At 39.8% G+C, this 15,157-nt stretch overlaps 1 protein-coding gene and 1 pseudogene across 2 annotated transcripts; one reads left to right on the top strand and one right to left on the bottom strand.

Moving 5' to 3' along the window:
• Positions 1–245: 245 nt before the first annotated feature.
• On the bottom strand, positions 246–6,511 carry gar1 (GAR1 homolog, ribonucleoprotein). Of its 2 annotated transcripts, XM_015950514.3 has the most exons (7): positions 6,267–6,511; positions 1,854–2,030; positions 1,426–1,580; positions 1,257–1,316; positions 1,048–1,171; positions 779–904; positions 246–687 (listed from the first exon to the last, which is right to left on the bottom strand). In XM_015950514.3, the coding sequence occupies exons 2-7, from the start codon at positions 2,017–2,019 to the stop codon at positions 677–679; spliced, it is 642 nt and encodes a 213-aa protein (XP_015806000.3). In that variant the 5' UTR covers positions 2,020–2,030; positions 6,267–6,511; the 3' UTR covers positions 246–676. The 2 variants fall into 2 exon arrangements, with proteins under 2 accessions (XP_015806000.3, XP_070406486.1); XM_070550385.1 differs by lacking the exon at positions 6,267–6,511 and having other exon boundaries at positions 1,854–3,236.
• A 36-nt stretch (positions 6,512–6,547) lies between these two features.
• LOC107379668 (alcohol dehydrogenase class-3-like) lies at positions 6,548–13,401 on the top strand (annotated as a pseudogene).
• The last annotated feature ends 1,756 nt before the right edge of the window (positions 13,402–15,157 follow it).

The following is a 15,157-nucleotide window of genomic DNA, read 5'->3' as shown; positions in this document are numbered from 1 at the left end:
GATAAATTACAGACTAAAAAAACTTTTTAAAAACATAACACCTCCTAATCCATCAATAAATTGCGTGTTCATAGTTCAAAGCTTTAGGTAAAACTTCATGTGTTTAAATAAATGTGTTTTTCACAAACTTTGATGAGAAATTAATTCAATTCAGAAATATTAAATCAGATTTATTTATGAGATTATTTTCAAAGAAGCCACGTTCACTTTTAAAATATGCAAAAAGGCTTCAAAAGAGAATGAAATTCAAACCCACGCCAAACAGCACATTTAATTGATTACTTTACAAAAAATACAATATTTTTTCAGATGTTATTACAATTTCAGTAATAAAATGCTTGTTGCCAACACTGAATAAGTCTGACTTCTCAAAGAAGGAAATTACTACAGAAGTTTGTTTCCTGGAATCCTGATGAACAAGACTACATTGCAGGTGTAAAATATTTTTGTTTGTCTACAATCGTATTTAAAATGCTCCAAAACAACAGAAAAGGTCCCATCCACACATTTCGTATGAACCTTTTAAATAAAAATAACCATAAACAGAAAAAAAATACACCATTAAAAACATTAATACAAAAGAAACCCACTCATGGTCATCAAGAAGTTGAAAAGTCTGCTCTGGATATGTCACAGACAAGGATGACATGTTGACAGCAGACCCAACAGCATCCGATCATCTTCCTCCTGTAAGTTACAAAAATAAACCACGTGACAACAATTAACACCAGATGATAAAATGAAAACTAGAAATCGGTAACAATAACAATGCTCCAACCTCTGAATCCACGTCCTCCACCTCCTCTTCCCCTGAAACCTCCTCCACCACCACCACCACGTCCACCTCCAAACCCCCCACCACGCCCACCTCCAAATCCTCCACCCCTGCCACCCCGGAAACCACCTGAAATTAACAACAACAAAAAAAATCACACCACTTTTACAAGCTGTTCAAATAACCGGAAATTGGTTTAGTAGAAACAAAAACCATCCTAAAAAACTTTAAAGCAAAAGACCAAAAAGGACTAAACATCTGAAATGACTCACCTCCACGACCGCCTCTTCCTCCACCTCTGCCGCCTCCCCTTCCTCCTCTTGGCGGGCCTTTCTCTCCTGGGGGCCGAGGCAGGAATCTTTGCAATGGGAGTAGCTTCATCGGGTCTATGTAAAACTGAAAACCCAATTTTAACAAATATCACAACCTGCAGAAGTATCCGAGTTCAGTATCTGAAAACGTTCTTGTTCTCATCAGTTACCTTCTGCATTTTCTTGAACGACGATGCCTTCAAATTTTCAGACAATTTTACAGAAAAATACTGCGCACACATTAGTTAGGGAATTTAATTATCAGGAAGCTTAAAAAAAACCAATAGTGTTTTAATCATTTTACACAGATGACTCAAAAAAACACACAAGAAAGGATACAAAGTCCCTGAGCTGGCCGAATATCTCATCCACTTTTCCAATCTGCTCTTTGTTTTCCAAGTACACCGGGGCATTGAAATAGGGAACTTTGCTTTCTTCTGTTGTACACTTGCATACAATATCATCCTCACAGGGATGCATGAATTCTCCAACAGCTGTGGAGTAGAAACACAACGATGAGTTTCAGAAAACAAAAAAACATACCTTTAAAATTCAAACTGCAGTCTAATCCAGTCATTTTCTGACTGGTCTGTTGAGCCGTGGATACAGGCTTTATAAGAAAACAGGCTACGTTCACACTGAAGAGTGTTGGTGTCACATTTGAGGCACAATTTCAACAACCACACAAACAAAAATGGAATGGAGCGTTAAGACATGCAGTGTGAATGTTGCTTCAATCTGCCAAATAGGAACAACAGTCTACTTACCGACGACGTACTCTGGAGGACCGTAGTCCTGCTGCCTGTTAAAACCACCTCTTCCACCTCCTCGTCCGAATCCTCCACCACCTCTGAATCCACCACCTCGGTTAAAACCTCCCCCTCTCCCACCACCTCGCCCACCTCCCCGCCCGCCTCCTCCTCTGAAAGACATTCTTCTCAAGTCTGTAAATGAAGGTGTCAGGAAAACACACACACGGTGGGTCATTTTACAGCCTTTCATCACCAAGGTAAAACAGAACCGTGGAACGATTACGCTGAAGACGGTCAGCTTTGTCTATCCTTGGTGTCGTGTCATTTTTAAACTTTCTTTCACATTTCTTCAGCTAAATTCAAATTCTTTATTAAATAAATTCTAGTCGCTGGGATTTTTGGTGATCACATAAAATCCTCAGCTTAAAGAGCAAGTCACCCCCAAATCAACTTTTTTTTTTTAGAAACTATATAAATGCATATCTAATCGGTCTGCAGACACGTGTAGTCAATAGTTTTGCACTTTTGTGGATTTTAGTTAAAATTTTAATTTTCTGCCTAAAACTGTCAGTGTTGTGCCGTTGTCAGGTAAAAACTCTGCACTGCATTTGAACTTAAATCTGCCAAATCTCTATTGGCTAAGAGGTACCCTAGAACATTAGATTAATTATGCCAATGCTGGATCTAGAGGGGTTGAAGACCAACAGAACACTAAGGAAGAGAGGAAATCATCTGTCTGTCCCCAAAACAATTTTTATCTGAATCTGGTGCCCTTGGAGCCTGTGAGGCTGAAGTGAATACTCCCCTCACAGAAGAAATGTGGAATGCTGCCGGCCCGTCGCTATGGAAACATTCTCCCTATCCCAGCCTGGGCGGGACTGTGACCGGTGAAGGTTGTGGAACCGTATCTAGGAGTCAAATGTGCCCTCTAACCCATTATCTCCCTCTCCTGTCCAAGCGGAGGTGATGAATGCTGCTCCATGTGGCTGCACGCACTGAAGTGAGGAGAGTCCCAACCCTACCTCCCCACCTAGTGGACACTTGTGTTGTGTAATGTCTAAAGTCTGTGCATATCTGTCTGAGGTGGTTTTTTTTTTTTGCATTGCAAAGCTGCCCTCTGTGTTGAGGGTAACTGAAGTGCCTTTTTTCCCTCCCCCTGACTCTATCCTCATATTAACCCTCTTGATCTATTACGATAGCGCGACTCGGGTTGCAAATGACCACAGTCACCAATTCTTGTCATGTGTCCATGTATGCATGTCTGATCTCAGAATTGTGTGTACTGAAACTCTAATTTCCCTCTGGGATTAATAAAGTATTTTTAAATTGAATTGATTAGCTGGTACCATACGATGTCACAATGTCGTTGTGAGCCTGTGTGTGTGTGTATTTGTTAGCGGCTCCGCCCTCTCGGTCTGCTAGGCAACAGCATTTGTTGCATTTTTCAAACAGGAAGTGGGAGTTGAGTAAGAATCTGGTAGGGGGTAACTTGCTCTTTAAGACCAACGCTGTTGTTTAAAAGTCACATTGAGTGTTTAATTCAAACGTTATTTTCTTATCAAAATTAGAAATTTACTTTTGTGTTATCACTAGGGTTGTCACGGTAACCGGTATAGCGGTAAACCCCGGTAAAAAAGTTGACAATAAAAATAACCGTCCAGTTTTTAAAAAACTATATTATCTCGGTGGGTTTACCGTGGCCGCGGTTTCGGCGCGGTGACCCTTACCAGCCACCGTCGCTTCAGCTGAAGTTCCCGCGGCGCGCACACGCACTTTTTAGTTTGCAACGGCACCAAAACTTTGAAGCTGAAATAATGGCCGAAGGAGGAGACGGCAGCGCCCAGGACATCCATCAGCCGTCAAAGAAGACTAAATCGGAAGTATGGGCATATTTTGGATTTCTGAAAAATGCTGAGGGACAGTTAATAGAAGACTGCTATCCCGTTTGCAGAACGTGCAGGAAACAAGTGTCTGCAAAAGGCAGCAACACTTCGAATCGAATGGCACATCTGCGTGACCATCACCCACGTCTCTACAGCCAGTGCAAGGTAAGTTAACATTAGCATTTTAGCTTAAATGCATGACGTGAGGACTTTTGGTTGAGGGAGAATGCAACGAGTCACTATATACTGCAGCCGCAGCGTCCTCTGCCAGCATTTAAACCGTGTCACGGACACCTGTTGCTGGATGAAGCATCTTATTTGTTGATGATGAAGAGAAATATACAGTTAGTTCCTTGTCATTGATTTGTTTACTTATTCAATGCCATTTATACTTGAACATTTGGATTTGATTACATAGTGTAGTAGTTATTTTAGTAATTTGTTTAAAGTGGCTATTTATTTTAAATACATATTTTTTTAAGGTTGACTTGTACAGTGCTCAAGTCAAGTGTGGACTGGAGTTTTAGATTTTCATTTTGATAATGAAGAAAACAAGTATATGAGAAAACAAGTGGTGTTTCTTTGATTTGTTTACATATTGTTTATGTTTCGAATGTTTGGATTTGTATAATTTAAACCTGCACTGACTACTGTAACATGTTCCAGAAAAATAAGCTATTTGTTCTTTACTTCTGAAAAGTTGCACTTTTGCTAAGGCTTTGTGTTATTTTAGGTTTAATAAACATTGTTAAACCTTTACAGAACTATTTCAGTTTGTGTAGAACAGGACTATCAATGCTTTCTGAACATATGCAACACCGTTTAAAAAATACCGCGATAATACCGAAAACCGTGATAATTTTGGTCACAATAACCGTGAGGTTAAATTTTCATACCGTGACAACCCTAGTTATCACACCTTTTCTCTTTATTCCCACCTGGGCCAAACCAATTTCTTTTCTTTTTTTTCAACCAGTTTGTTTAAGGTCAGTTTTACTCATATTTTTTATACATTTGCAGTGGTCTCAAGTAGGAATGAGTGCCTTGCTTGTAAAGCCTAGTTTATGCTTTTGCATCAGCACACAAATTAACAGAGATGTTTTGATCTCCGACTTGTCCGTCTTCTGGGGAGTGTTGCAAAGCTACCCCTCCAGGAATAGAGGGCGTAGTTCTGGGGTATACTGTCATGTATAATGTCCAAGATAGACCTGTTCCTATTGGGTTAATAGTGTTTGTATTTTAGAAAATTTTTAAGACAGACAAATTTGTCCCTCATGCTCCCCCACCTCTTCATGCGCTCGCCACCTCTAAACCCACGTTTTCTGTAATTTTCGTCCACGAATAGAGCGTTTGCTGTGTGTCTTTTCACTCCTCCAGTCATGGGTGAATAAAACGTTTATATTTTTATAGAGTTCCTCCATGAGGTATTCATCAAGCTGCTCCTTGTGTGCCGCTGGATATCTTTGGCCTTCTTTATATTTTTGAGGGCGCAATGGCAGTGCTGTTGACGAAAGCGGAGTTCTGACCAATCACAAGACTGTATTCTCTGTCTAAAAGATGTTTAAAAAGTGGGTTAGACTGTCCCATCCTTGTGAGCGTGCTGGTGTGCCCTTGCACGGACAGATAACGGTATTATATGGTGTCATGTCTTCAAACCAAAACCCACCAGCTGTTCCAGATGTAGAACTTGAGTTTACTCTATCCAGGAGCTGCTTTTTTTTATATTGTGTTGGATGCCATTTGCTTTTCTCTATATTTTCTATTTATATTTAAACTGTTTTCTTTTTATTTTGTTTATGTTTAAAATTTGACAGTGTTTGTAGTAAGCATTTCTTGAAATTGCTTCATAATAAACTCCACTTTGATATAAACCTCCTTAAAATGTATATAATTTAAGATCAGTCTCCCAATGATATGTATTGACTGTTTAAAATCCTATATTCTCTATATTTAAAATGGTTTTGAGATTGATTCAAAACTAATCCAAGACCCCTTTGCTCCAGTGTCGTTAGCTCCAACCCTGGTCTGGTCACGGAGGGCCCTGTCCAGCATGTTCGTTGTTTCTCTGTTCCAACATACCTAGTTCACCTGCCCAGAGGCTTCGGATCGGCCCGTTAATCACTTGCCGATTAAAACCACGTTTGTTGAAGCAGAAACCTCTAAAACATCTAGGTTGGTGGTCCTAGAGGACCAAATCTGACACCGCTATTTAACTAAGTTCTCGTTTCAAATGTTGTTTTAACCTTGATTTAAACCATTTTAACAGCGGCAATCGATCATTTTCCAGACTGTATTCCATTTCAAAAATATCTGCAACCTCTATAAACGGTTACATAACTTAATACCAAACTAAAAACCGAGAACAGACGTGATTGCAGTTCACGGCGTGGATTATAGCATGTAGATGCTAACGCGTTAGCTTAAACCGCAATTAAGACGTTTACACGCTCAGTTATTTTAACGGACAAAACGCAACATCTGTTGAGTTTCTTTTAAATTAAACATTTTAAACATATGTGACAAAAGTACAGAGGAACTTATTTACCTGGACTACAAGAAGCCTTTTCGCACTCAAATAACACGTGTGACCATAGACTGTCGTAAACCCGATTACCACAGTCGGAAAGTGTCGTAATTGCCCAACGGTAATATTTATATGAGTAAAGCGCTTTTTGGAGGCATCGTTGATATGTGATGCAACAGCAAGTGGGACAGCTCAAAAGTCGCTTCACAGATAAATGGATATAAACATATCTTCATGTTTTAGTGGACTGCAGACTGAGTAGCCATTAATCAGCTATGGCAAAGGCAGGACAGGTGAGTATTTTTTGATATTTTTCACCGTGTTTAGACTGCTTGTTGATCCTTGTCTTGTGATTTTATTTGAAACCTGAATGAATGTGTATTTTATATTACAAAAGGTGATCAAGTGTAAAGCAGCTGTTGCTTGGGAGCAGAAGAAGCCTTTGTCTATCGAGGAAGTGTTGCTCCACCTAAGCTCAAGGACATAATTCAGCAGCACTTTCATAAAACATCATGACTTTATGCGTGTGATAGTGAAAAGTATTACGCATGTGAACATTTTTCACATCCACATATGCAAACTGCAAGATGAATCATTTCCTGATTTATTTATTTCCTTTCTTTACTTTATGCAACATATTTTTGCTACTGGACTGTGCCACACAGACTGGGAATACCTGTATGAGACTGGGAAAAGACTGAAATTCAGATCATTCCCTTTAGTTCTTGGCCACGAGGCAGCGGGCGTAGTGGAGAGTGTTGGTCCAGAGATCCATCATACCCTGTACAGGCCATATACCCTGTACAGGCCATCATACCCGGTGAGAATGCATTCTCACCGGGTATGATGGCCTGTACAGTTAACTCAAAAGTTGTGATGAGTTCTAACTTTCAATTTTTGTCCTTCTGTTTTGTCGCCAGGAGATAGTTATTCCTCTTTTCTTGCCTTTTTGTGGAAAGTGTGATCGGTGCCAGAGCTCAAAAACAAACTTTTGCAGGAAGAACTGGTAGATCATCTTTGTCACATGTTTAGAAACACAAACATCACATGGGTGTTGGTCTGAATGCACATCATGTGATTTCTAGGGACAATGCACAAAAGGGCGTAATGTCTGATGGCACAAGCAGGATTTCCATCAAAGGTCAGTAGGTCTATCAGTTCCTCGGTATTGACTCCTTCTGTCAGTACACAGTGCTTCCTGACACATCTCTGGCAAAAGTAGCTGATGCACCTCTGGGCAAAGTCTGCTTGTTAGGCACCGGTTATGGTGCTGCTATCAATTCAGGCAAAGTAAGGGGCCTCTAACCAGTAAACAGCTTTGTTCATTCTATAGTTTATGTACTTTCTAATGTTAAAGTGGCTGTTTTTTGCAGAAAGTCATCTTCTTAGTGTGTGTGTGTGTGTGTGTATATATATATATATATATATATATATATATATATATATATATACACTTTTCAAGGTGTAGATCTCACCAGTAGATAGCACTAGATGTTTTTGCCTTTAACCGGATGTTTGCTACATGATAAAATACGCACGAGATATCATCCATTTTAGAAATGAATAATTTACCAGATTATTTTTATTATAAATGGTTTCATGCGTGTTTAAAAAGTCACAGTCAACACTGTAACACTTTGGCCTTAAATTTAATTCCAGATAAAAATGTGCAAATATTTTGGGCATTTTGTTAACAGTTTGGCTTCAGCTTTGTACAGCATCCATTTTTAAAACATATTCTCTGAAACATGAGACTAGGAGCATCATTGCAAAGTAAAATTATAAATTGTGGTTGAGCTTCAAATTAATATTTGTTACAAATGCAATAAATAACACATCGCTAATTAAATTGGGCTATTTGACTTGGTTTATATGGTGGACAACATTTTCACACGCATTAAAACTGCACCTTTCACTCTCCACAGCTACATCCAGGTTTTATCTTTTACACCCAGATTTACACCGGCACACCTATCGACAAATAACTCTAGCCATTAATTTGTATCAGTGACTGTATGCCTCATCAGTGAAAAAAATGGTTGTTTTACTTCTCTTTTTCAGGTTGAAAAAGATTCCTAGTGTGCCTTGTTTGGATTGGGAGCCGTCGGAATGGCTGCCATTATAGGCTGTAAGAATGCCATGGCGAAAACGATCATCGGGGTTGACACCAACCCTCAGAAGTTTGAGAAGGCCAGGCTGTTTGGAGCCACTGAGTGCATCAGCCCGAACAATGGAAGCAAATCCATCCAGGAGGTTCTGGTGGAGAAGACAACTGGAGGAGTGGACGTTGCTCTGGAGTGTGTCGGAAAGCCAGACGTCATGGTGGATTTGTAATTATCTGATTAATTAAACCTAGAGTCAAGAGTCTGCAGGTTGCTACGGACTGAGTGTGCCAGGAAGTTACAGGTAGTTCAGGTATGAGTTGTGCAAAAATAAAAGTGGTTGAATGCTCTCTAAAATTATTGATTATTTTCTAAATATCTGCGTCAACATGTAAGAAAATAAAGAAGACTAAACTCAAACATCTTGTGCTTTCTCAGATTGCAGCATTAGAGTCCACAGCTGAAGCCTGTGGGACCTGCGTCATCGCCGGGCGGATGGAGACTGAAACGATGAGTGTCCCAGTCATAAAGATCCTGATGGGACGCACCTTGAAGGGGACGTATTTTGGAGGTAAGCTGGAAACAAGTTCAATGGTTCACCATAAAGCAGCTGTTGGTCGTAATCCAGGAGCAGAGCTGGATGAGTATAAGACTAAGAGAATCAAAGTTCTCCTTAAGTTGTTTAAACACAAAATAACTGTGTTTGAGGGTTTCCTGTAGGATCTGGTGAGTTATGGTTTTAAATATTCATCTAAAATGTAGTTCTGAATGACCCAGAGTGGTTTCTCTGAACTAAACGTGATCACCACCTTGTTATTGTCATTGTCTTCTGAAGGCTGGAAGAGTGTGTTGGGTGTGCCGAAAATTGTGGATGACTACATGAGTAAAAAGTTGAAGCTGGATGAGTTTATCACCCACACGCAGCCGCTGAATGAGATCAACACGGCCTTTAACCCCCTGGAGAATGGTGAAAGGTGTCGTCATTTATGTCTCTCAGTTTTAGTTGACTTTTTTATTTCTATGTGCTTGTTTGTAGATCCCTCTAATCCAAGGGTGTCCTAATTGTTTAGGATGAGGGCCAAAATTGTCAAGTTATAGTCCTGGCAGGCCACAAAATATGTTTGTTTTTGAATTTACATAATGCAAAAATTATTTTATGGTGCTTTTCTTACACGTCAGATTAGGTCCAAAGTAAGGATATTAGTAAAAATCTGAAAACAACAATGTCAAAGTGTCCAGTACCCTCACTTCCTCAGCCATTAAGTACAGTTTGTCACAGTCTGACTTTTTAAAGGTGCAGTATGTAAGAATATAGAGAGAATTTTACAGTGACTCCCAATAGAGTCAAATTTTTCTGTCATTTAAGAAAGGAAGGTTATACTGAAACATATTTCATATCCAGCTGGCTGTGGGGATTGTCAGTTTTTCTCCTTTCAAAACAAAGGAAAAAGGGACGTTACTACTGTTTGCCATCAGAGTGTGGGGGTGCCGTGTCTCCTGCGGGCTAATACTGCAGCGCCGACATTTTTAATTTGACGACAGCCGGCAAAAAGCTTGAGTTGTTTAAAATGGGTGCAGTAACCAAATTTTACCACATGGTGTCATTTTTACTTCATTTCTACATAATATAAAAAGGAAGTGCTTCAGTGTGTAAAAACAGGAAAGTAGTGGAATAAATTCTTAGGAAAACACTAGTTTTAGAAACTATTGGGCATATAAAATGATCGTCCAAAACATTATGAACACCCACTATTATAATTGATCATCTTTAAAATGGCTCCTTCTACTGGGAGGAAATCGGAAAGCAATCTAGTCTTTAACGTGGATTTATTGAAACAACATTTGAGCAAGCATGATAATCGTCCAAACAGCTGGGCGATGGCATTTTCACAACTTTAGTTCTTGCACAGTCCTTTTCTCAACATTATGTGGACATCAGGGTCTGTGCTATTTACCTTGAGAAGATAAGTTTTTATTTCTTTAGGTAGCAAGATCATTTAAAAATTGTTGCTGACCGCACAAGGATGCACTCGGGGAAAAGAGTTTAGGGGTGGAGCTTCACGGGTAAAAGGTACTGCTTGTTCTCAGCCACCATTTTCAGGGATAGATGTATCAGACTAAGGTAGGAAATGTGGTTCAAAAATGGTTTGAGGAACATAACAAGAGTTCAAAGTGTTGAGTTTACTTCAAGGCTGTCCTGATCTCCGTTTGGTCAAGAACAACACCGCAGTGGCTTTATTTAGTTATTAGCAGAATGTCTTCGTGTCAAATCCCACATCACACCTTAAGGCTGTTTTAGCTGCAAAATATGGACACCTTTCATAACATGCATATAGTTGTGGCAAGGTGGAGAAGCGAGGGCGCAGGCAGGATTCGATCCCCAGACTCCCGGGTGAGAATCACACGCGCTAACCAGTCAGCCAAAGGGACATCCCCGTGGCCAAGTAGCCAGGGCGCATGATCAATCGGGTCACTGTGACAGGACGCTCACACTGCCACATAGTCATAATATTATGGCTATTTCGATGCACTGTATTTGTTATTCTGTGTGTTGTGTATTCATCTAAAGATGTTTTTCTAAGCTGGTTCATGACTGTTTAGAGTATTTCTACTGAAAGGATGCTTTGTTTGTAATGCTGGGACTGATCAATGTTAGTTTTAAAAAGATCTAACAACTTTATTATTCAAATAAATGAATTTATTTAGTTAAAGGAATTGTTTAATCACTATTTTTTAGTTGTTTTGTTTTTTCTCCTTTTCTCAGCATCCGCTCTATCAGTCTTCAGGACTGTGAAGAAGATAAACCAAAGACATGAAGAATTTACTTGCTTTCATCACTGGATAAAAAAGGAAACATTTCTTATTTGTCTTTACCATTCATGCGTTTTTAAGAAAGTAAAACTTTTTCTTTGCAGCTAATTCCCACATTCACCACTAGGTGGCACTTTTACATCACACACAAGATTCTGTTGTGTGAACAAGAGCATCTAACCAAATCAACGTCTTTTTGTTCTGTGTAGAGATTGCTATTTTATCTGGGTTAAATGTTGATGTCTCCTATTTTTTGCTCAAAGCTTTGATGAAAACCTGAATTAAAAACATAAAATGTTCTTTAGACTTCAAATTTATAAACTGCCTCATCTCCACAGGGCTAATTCTCCCTACATCTGTCGTACTTGGCAGTTCCAGTGACACTGATTCTGCTTCAGACTATCTTGTCTGAGAAGTTGGGCTAAAAAACTCTGGCACCAAATCAGCCGTGGAGAAATATCTGCTTCATGTGGTCAGGCTTACCGCGTTTCGTCCTTGGTAATATTACGTATCGATTTAAAAAGGGAGAGTCATCAAGAGCGGTTAGCAAAACAGTTGCAGGCTGTCAGGTCAGAAGACAAAGGGTTGTTTGGGGATTGCGTCTGTAAAGAACCAAAAATAGCTGTCCAAGGAATTTGTTTTATTGAAGTGTTGTTCGGATCAAATGAATACCTTTGGCAGCGATCCGGATTTTCCATCTTCTTCTAAAGTGGAAAACAGATTTGTCCTCTTGTCTTTGGTTGGTCTCCTCTGCCTGCACCATTAATCACAAACTGCACAACTTAGAACAACTCTTTATACATTTGGGGAAAATAATTCAAACTTTAGAGAGAGGGAAGGAGAGCCATGATGATAACAAAGTAGCAGGAGGAGATGAGAGATCAAAAGCGAGAGGAAGACGAGTTTTAACAGGTGTTGGTGAGGCTGGGTACCGTCGTCTGTAAATGCTGGACTAGCTCACAGATTTATAAGGCTTTCTTGGGTACATGTGTCTGAACGTCTTTCTAATCTTTGGGAAAACTATCCAAAGTGATGACTCCAAGTCTACTACCCTCTTTTTTTTACTTTTTGATCCCAGTATCCTCCGGAGTTGTCACAGCATTGTGCAACTGATACGTGGAGGACATGCTGTCTGAGTTAAAACCACTGGACTGCACGCTTTTTAGGGCTCGATTGTCTGTCTCTTCATGTTTCATGTTAATGTCCAGTTTGTCTGAAGTTATTGTTGGAAAGATAAAAGGGTTTAGAAAACTGAATAATGATACTTGATATGTTTCAATGCTGGTGTTTGTTCACGATGACTCTTTTACACATAGGAAATAATAATAATGATGCATTAAACTTATATGGTGCTTTTCAGGACACTCAAAGACACTTTCACACACTCACATTGACACACTGCTAGTGATAGTAAGCTACTTTGTAGCCACAGCCGCCCTGGGGCAGTCTAACAGAGGCGAGGCTGCTATGCGCCGTCGGCCCCTCTGACCACAACCAACACATGGTACAGTGGTGTGAAAAACTATTTGCCCCTTTTTTATTCTTTTGCATGTTTGTCACACAAAATGTTTCTGATCATCAAACATGTTTAACCATTAGTCAAAGATAACACAAGTAAACACAAAATGCAGTTTTGAAATGATGGTTTTTATTATTTAGGGAGAGAACAAAATCCAAACCTACATTGCCCTGTGTGAAAAAGTAATTGCCCCCTGAACCTAATACCTGGTTGGGCCTCCCTTAGCAGCAATAACTGCAATCAAGCGTTTGCGATAACTTTTACAGTGCTCTGGAGGAATTTTGGCCCTCTCATCTTTGCAGAATTGTTGTAATTCAGCTTTATTTGAGGGGTTTCTAGCATGAACCACCTTATTTTTTAATAAGATGTTGTAGGGTTTATAGTTGGTGGTGTTTACCTGAGGCCAAACCTTAACAAAAGAAAACAATCTTAGCTGTTCTTATGACTAGTGAATCAGAACTGGTCTACTTGCCTTCAGCCGATGTTCTGCATCCTCAGAAAAACTTCTGTCCAATGCAAGAATTTCCTGCGTCAGACCGAAGAATCAGTCTAACTATTTTATGTTTGAGTAGATTTCCCAGATGCTAGCCTTTGCTTTTACATTTTGTTTTTTTTTCATAAGCAAAAGTAACTGTGTAGTGGAAAGCAAACATGTGGAGGGACGTGTATTTGCTGGAAAGTAATATCAAGATTGGATTTTTAAATAAATGTGAAGGTATTTGTTCATTTGAGTAATTCTTTTTCAGGTTTTCTTTTTCTATCCAGTGCATAGTAGTGTTAATTCTAATCATAGCATTTCACTTAAGAAATGTTCCAGTTCAATTTTTTATATTAATAATAATAATAGTAATAATAATGCACATTTCTAAGCCAGGGACTCTAAAAAAATGTACAGTTCGGTCATTCACACACTGATGGTGGTGATGAGCTACAACGTTACCACAGCTGCCATGTGACACACAGACAGCGGAAAGGCTGCTACACAATCTGTGCCACCGGTCCCTCCAACCACCAAGTAGGGTGAAGTGTCTTGCCCAAGGACTCAACTGACACTGAAGGAGCCCTGGGTTTTAATCGGCAACCCACTGACTACAGGGCAAACTCCTAAACCCTGAGCCACTTTCACAAATGTTAGAACTAGACCTCTTGACTGGAACATTTCATCTGTTTGTGCATCTTTCTGGTGAAATAAATATTTCAGTAGTATTTCATAGTCCATAGTTCCACTGCAACACGTCAAACATTAAAACCCTCATTTTCTAAAGATTTTATGAAAGTCAAAACCATGTTTGACAGCTAGAACGCAGAATTCATGTAGTTTACAACCCCAAGTCGACCCACTTAAGTCCCTGAGAACTGCCACTGTGAGGCCCCTGTTTTATCAGTAAATCCTAGCCATTATGTGCCTAATGCCTGGCATTGGCTGTGATATCCTCGGCCTTTCCTTGACACAGTTAGCTTTAGCTTCTGTCTCAGTAGTGGAATATACTGAACCTCATTTGAGGATGGCATAACATTTTCAGGGACAGTTTTGTCTCAAGCAGTGGCAAATCTTGTAAAGTAGGGTGTCCTGTTTTAACATTAAATTGTCAAATAAAAGTTGTGCAGGTTTGACTGATATATTAAAAGACAAGGCATTATAATTAGAAGTTATAAAATTTTAAGTGACAGAATGGGGACATTTTACCTGCAATAAAATGCATTGAGCTTTAAAAAGATGCATGCTAATATGTCATGTACTTAGAGCAGGAACATGTAAGGAGTCTATAGTGAAATAATCACAAAACAGCTTAATGTCTCAGTCCTGTTGGAGGGAAGGTTACACTGAACAGATCTGCTGTCTCAGACGACTGGGTGGTGGTCGGTTTTCTCACTTAAAAAAACACAAAAAGGGACGAAGTTACTGTTTACACTCAGTGAGTTTGTGAGGTTGCAGAGTCTGCACTAAGCTAACTCTGCAGCATCTTTTTTTCTTTTTACTCTATTATCGGTAGAAGCAGGCTAAAAGCCAACGGTGAGCTAACAATGCTAAAGGTGAACTAGAAAAAAAAAATCGGTGGCACAGGAGTTAAGTGCTCGCCCAGTAATCGGAAGGCTGCAGGTTCGAGCCCCGCCCAGTCTGTCGCTGTCGTTGTGTCCTTGGGGCAAGACACTCAACCCACGTTGCCTGCTGGTGGTGGTCAGAGGGACCGGTGGCGCCAGTGCTCGGCAGCTTCGCCTCTGTCAGTGCACCCCAGGGCAGCTGTGGCTACATTGTAGCTCATCCCCACCAGTGTGTGAATGTGTGTGTGAATGGGTGAATGACTGATTGTGTTGTAAAGTGCCTTGAGGGGTTCCAGGACTCTAGAAGGCGCTATATCAAATACAGGCCATCTACCATTTAGCTCTAAAATTATCCAAAGAAAGTTGTTCAATAACCAACAACTTGACATTCCAGTAAAATGTATGTGGGGAGTGAATGATGAGTCAATTGTGGCGTT

This window comes from Nothobranchius furzeri, chromosome 1 (assembly GCF_043380555.1).
Source record: "Nothobranchius furzeri strain GRZ-AD chromosome 1, NfurGRZ-RIMD1, whole genome shotgun sequence".
Lineage (NCBI taxonomy): Eukaryota > Metazoa > Chordata > Actinopteri > Cyprinodontiformes > Nothobranchiidae > Nothobranchius > Nothobranchius furzeri.
The sequence above is the reverse complement of the archived record's forward strand: the minus strand, read 5'-3'. Positions and strand labels throughout refer to the sequence as shown.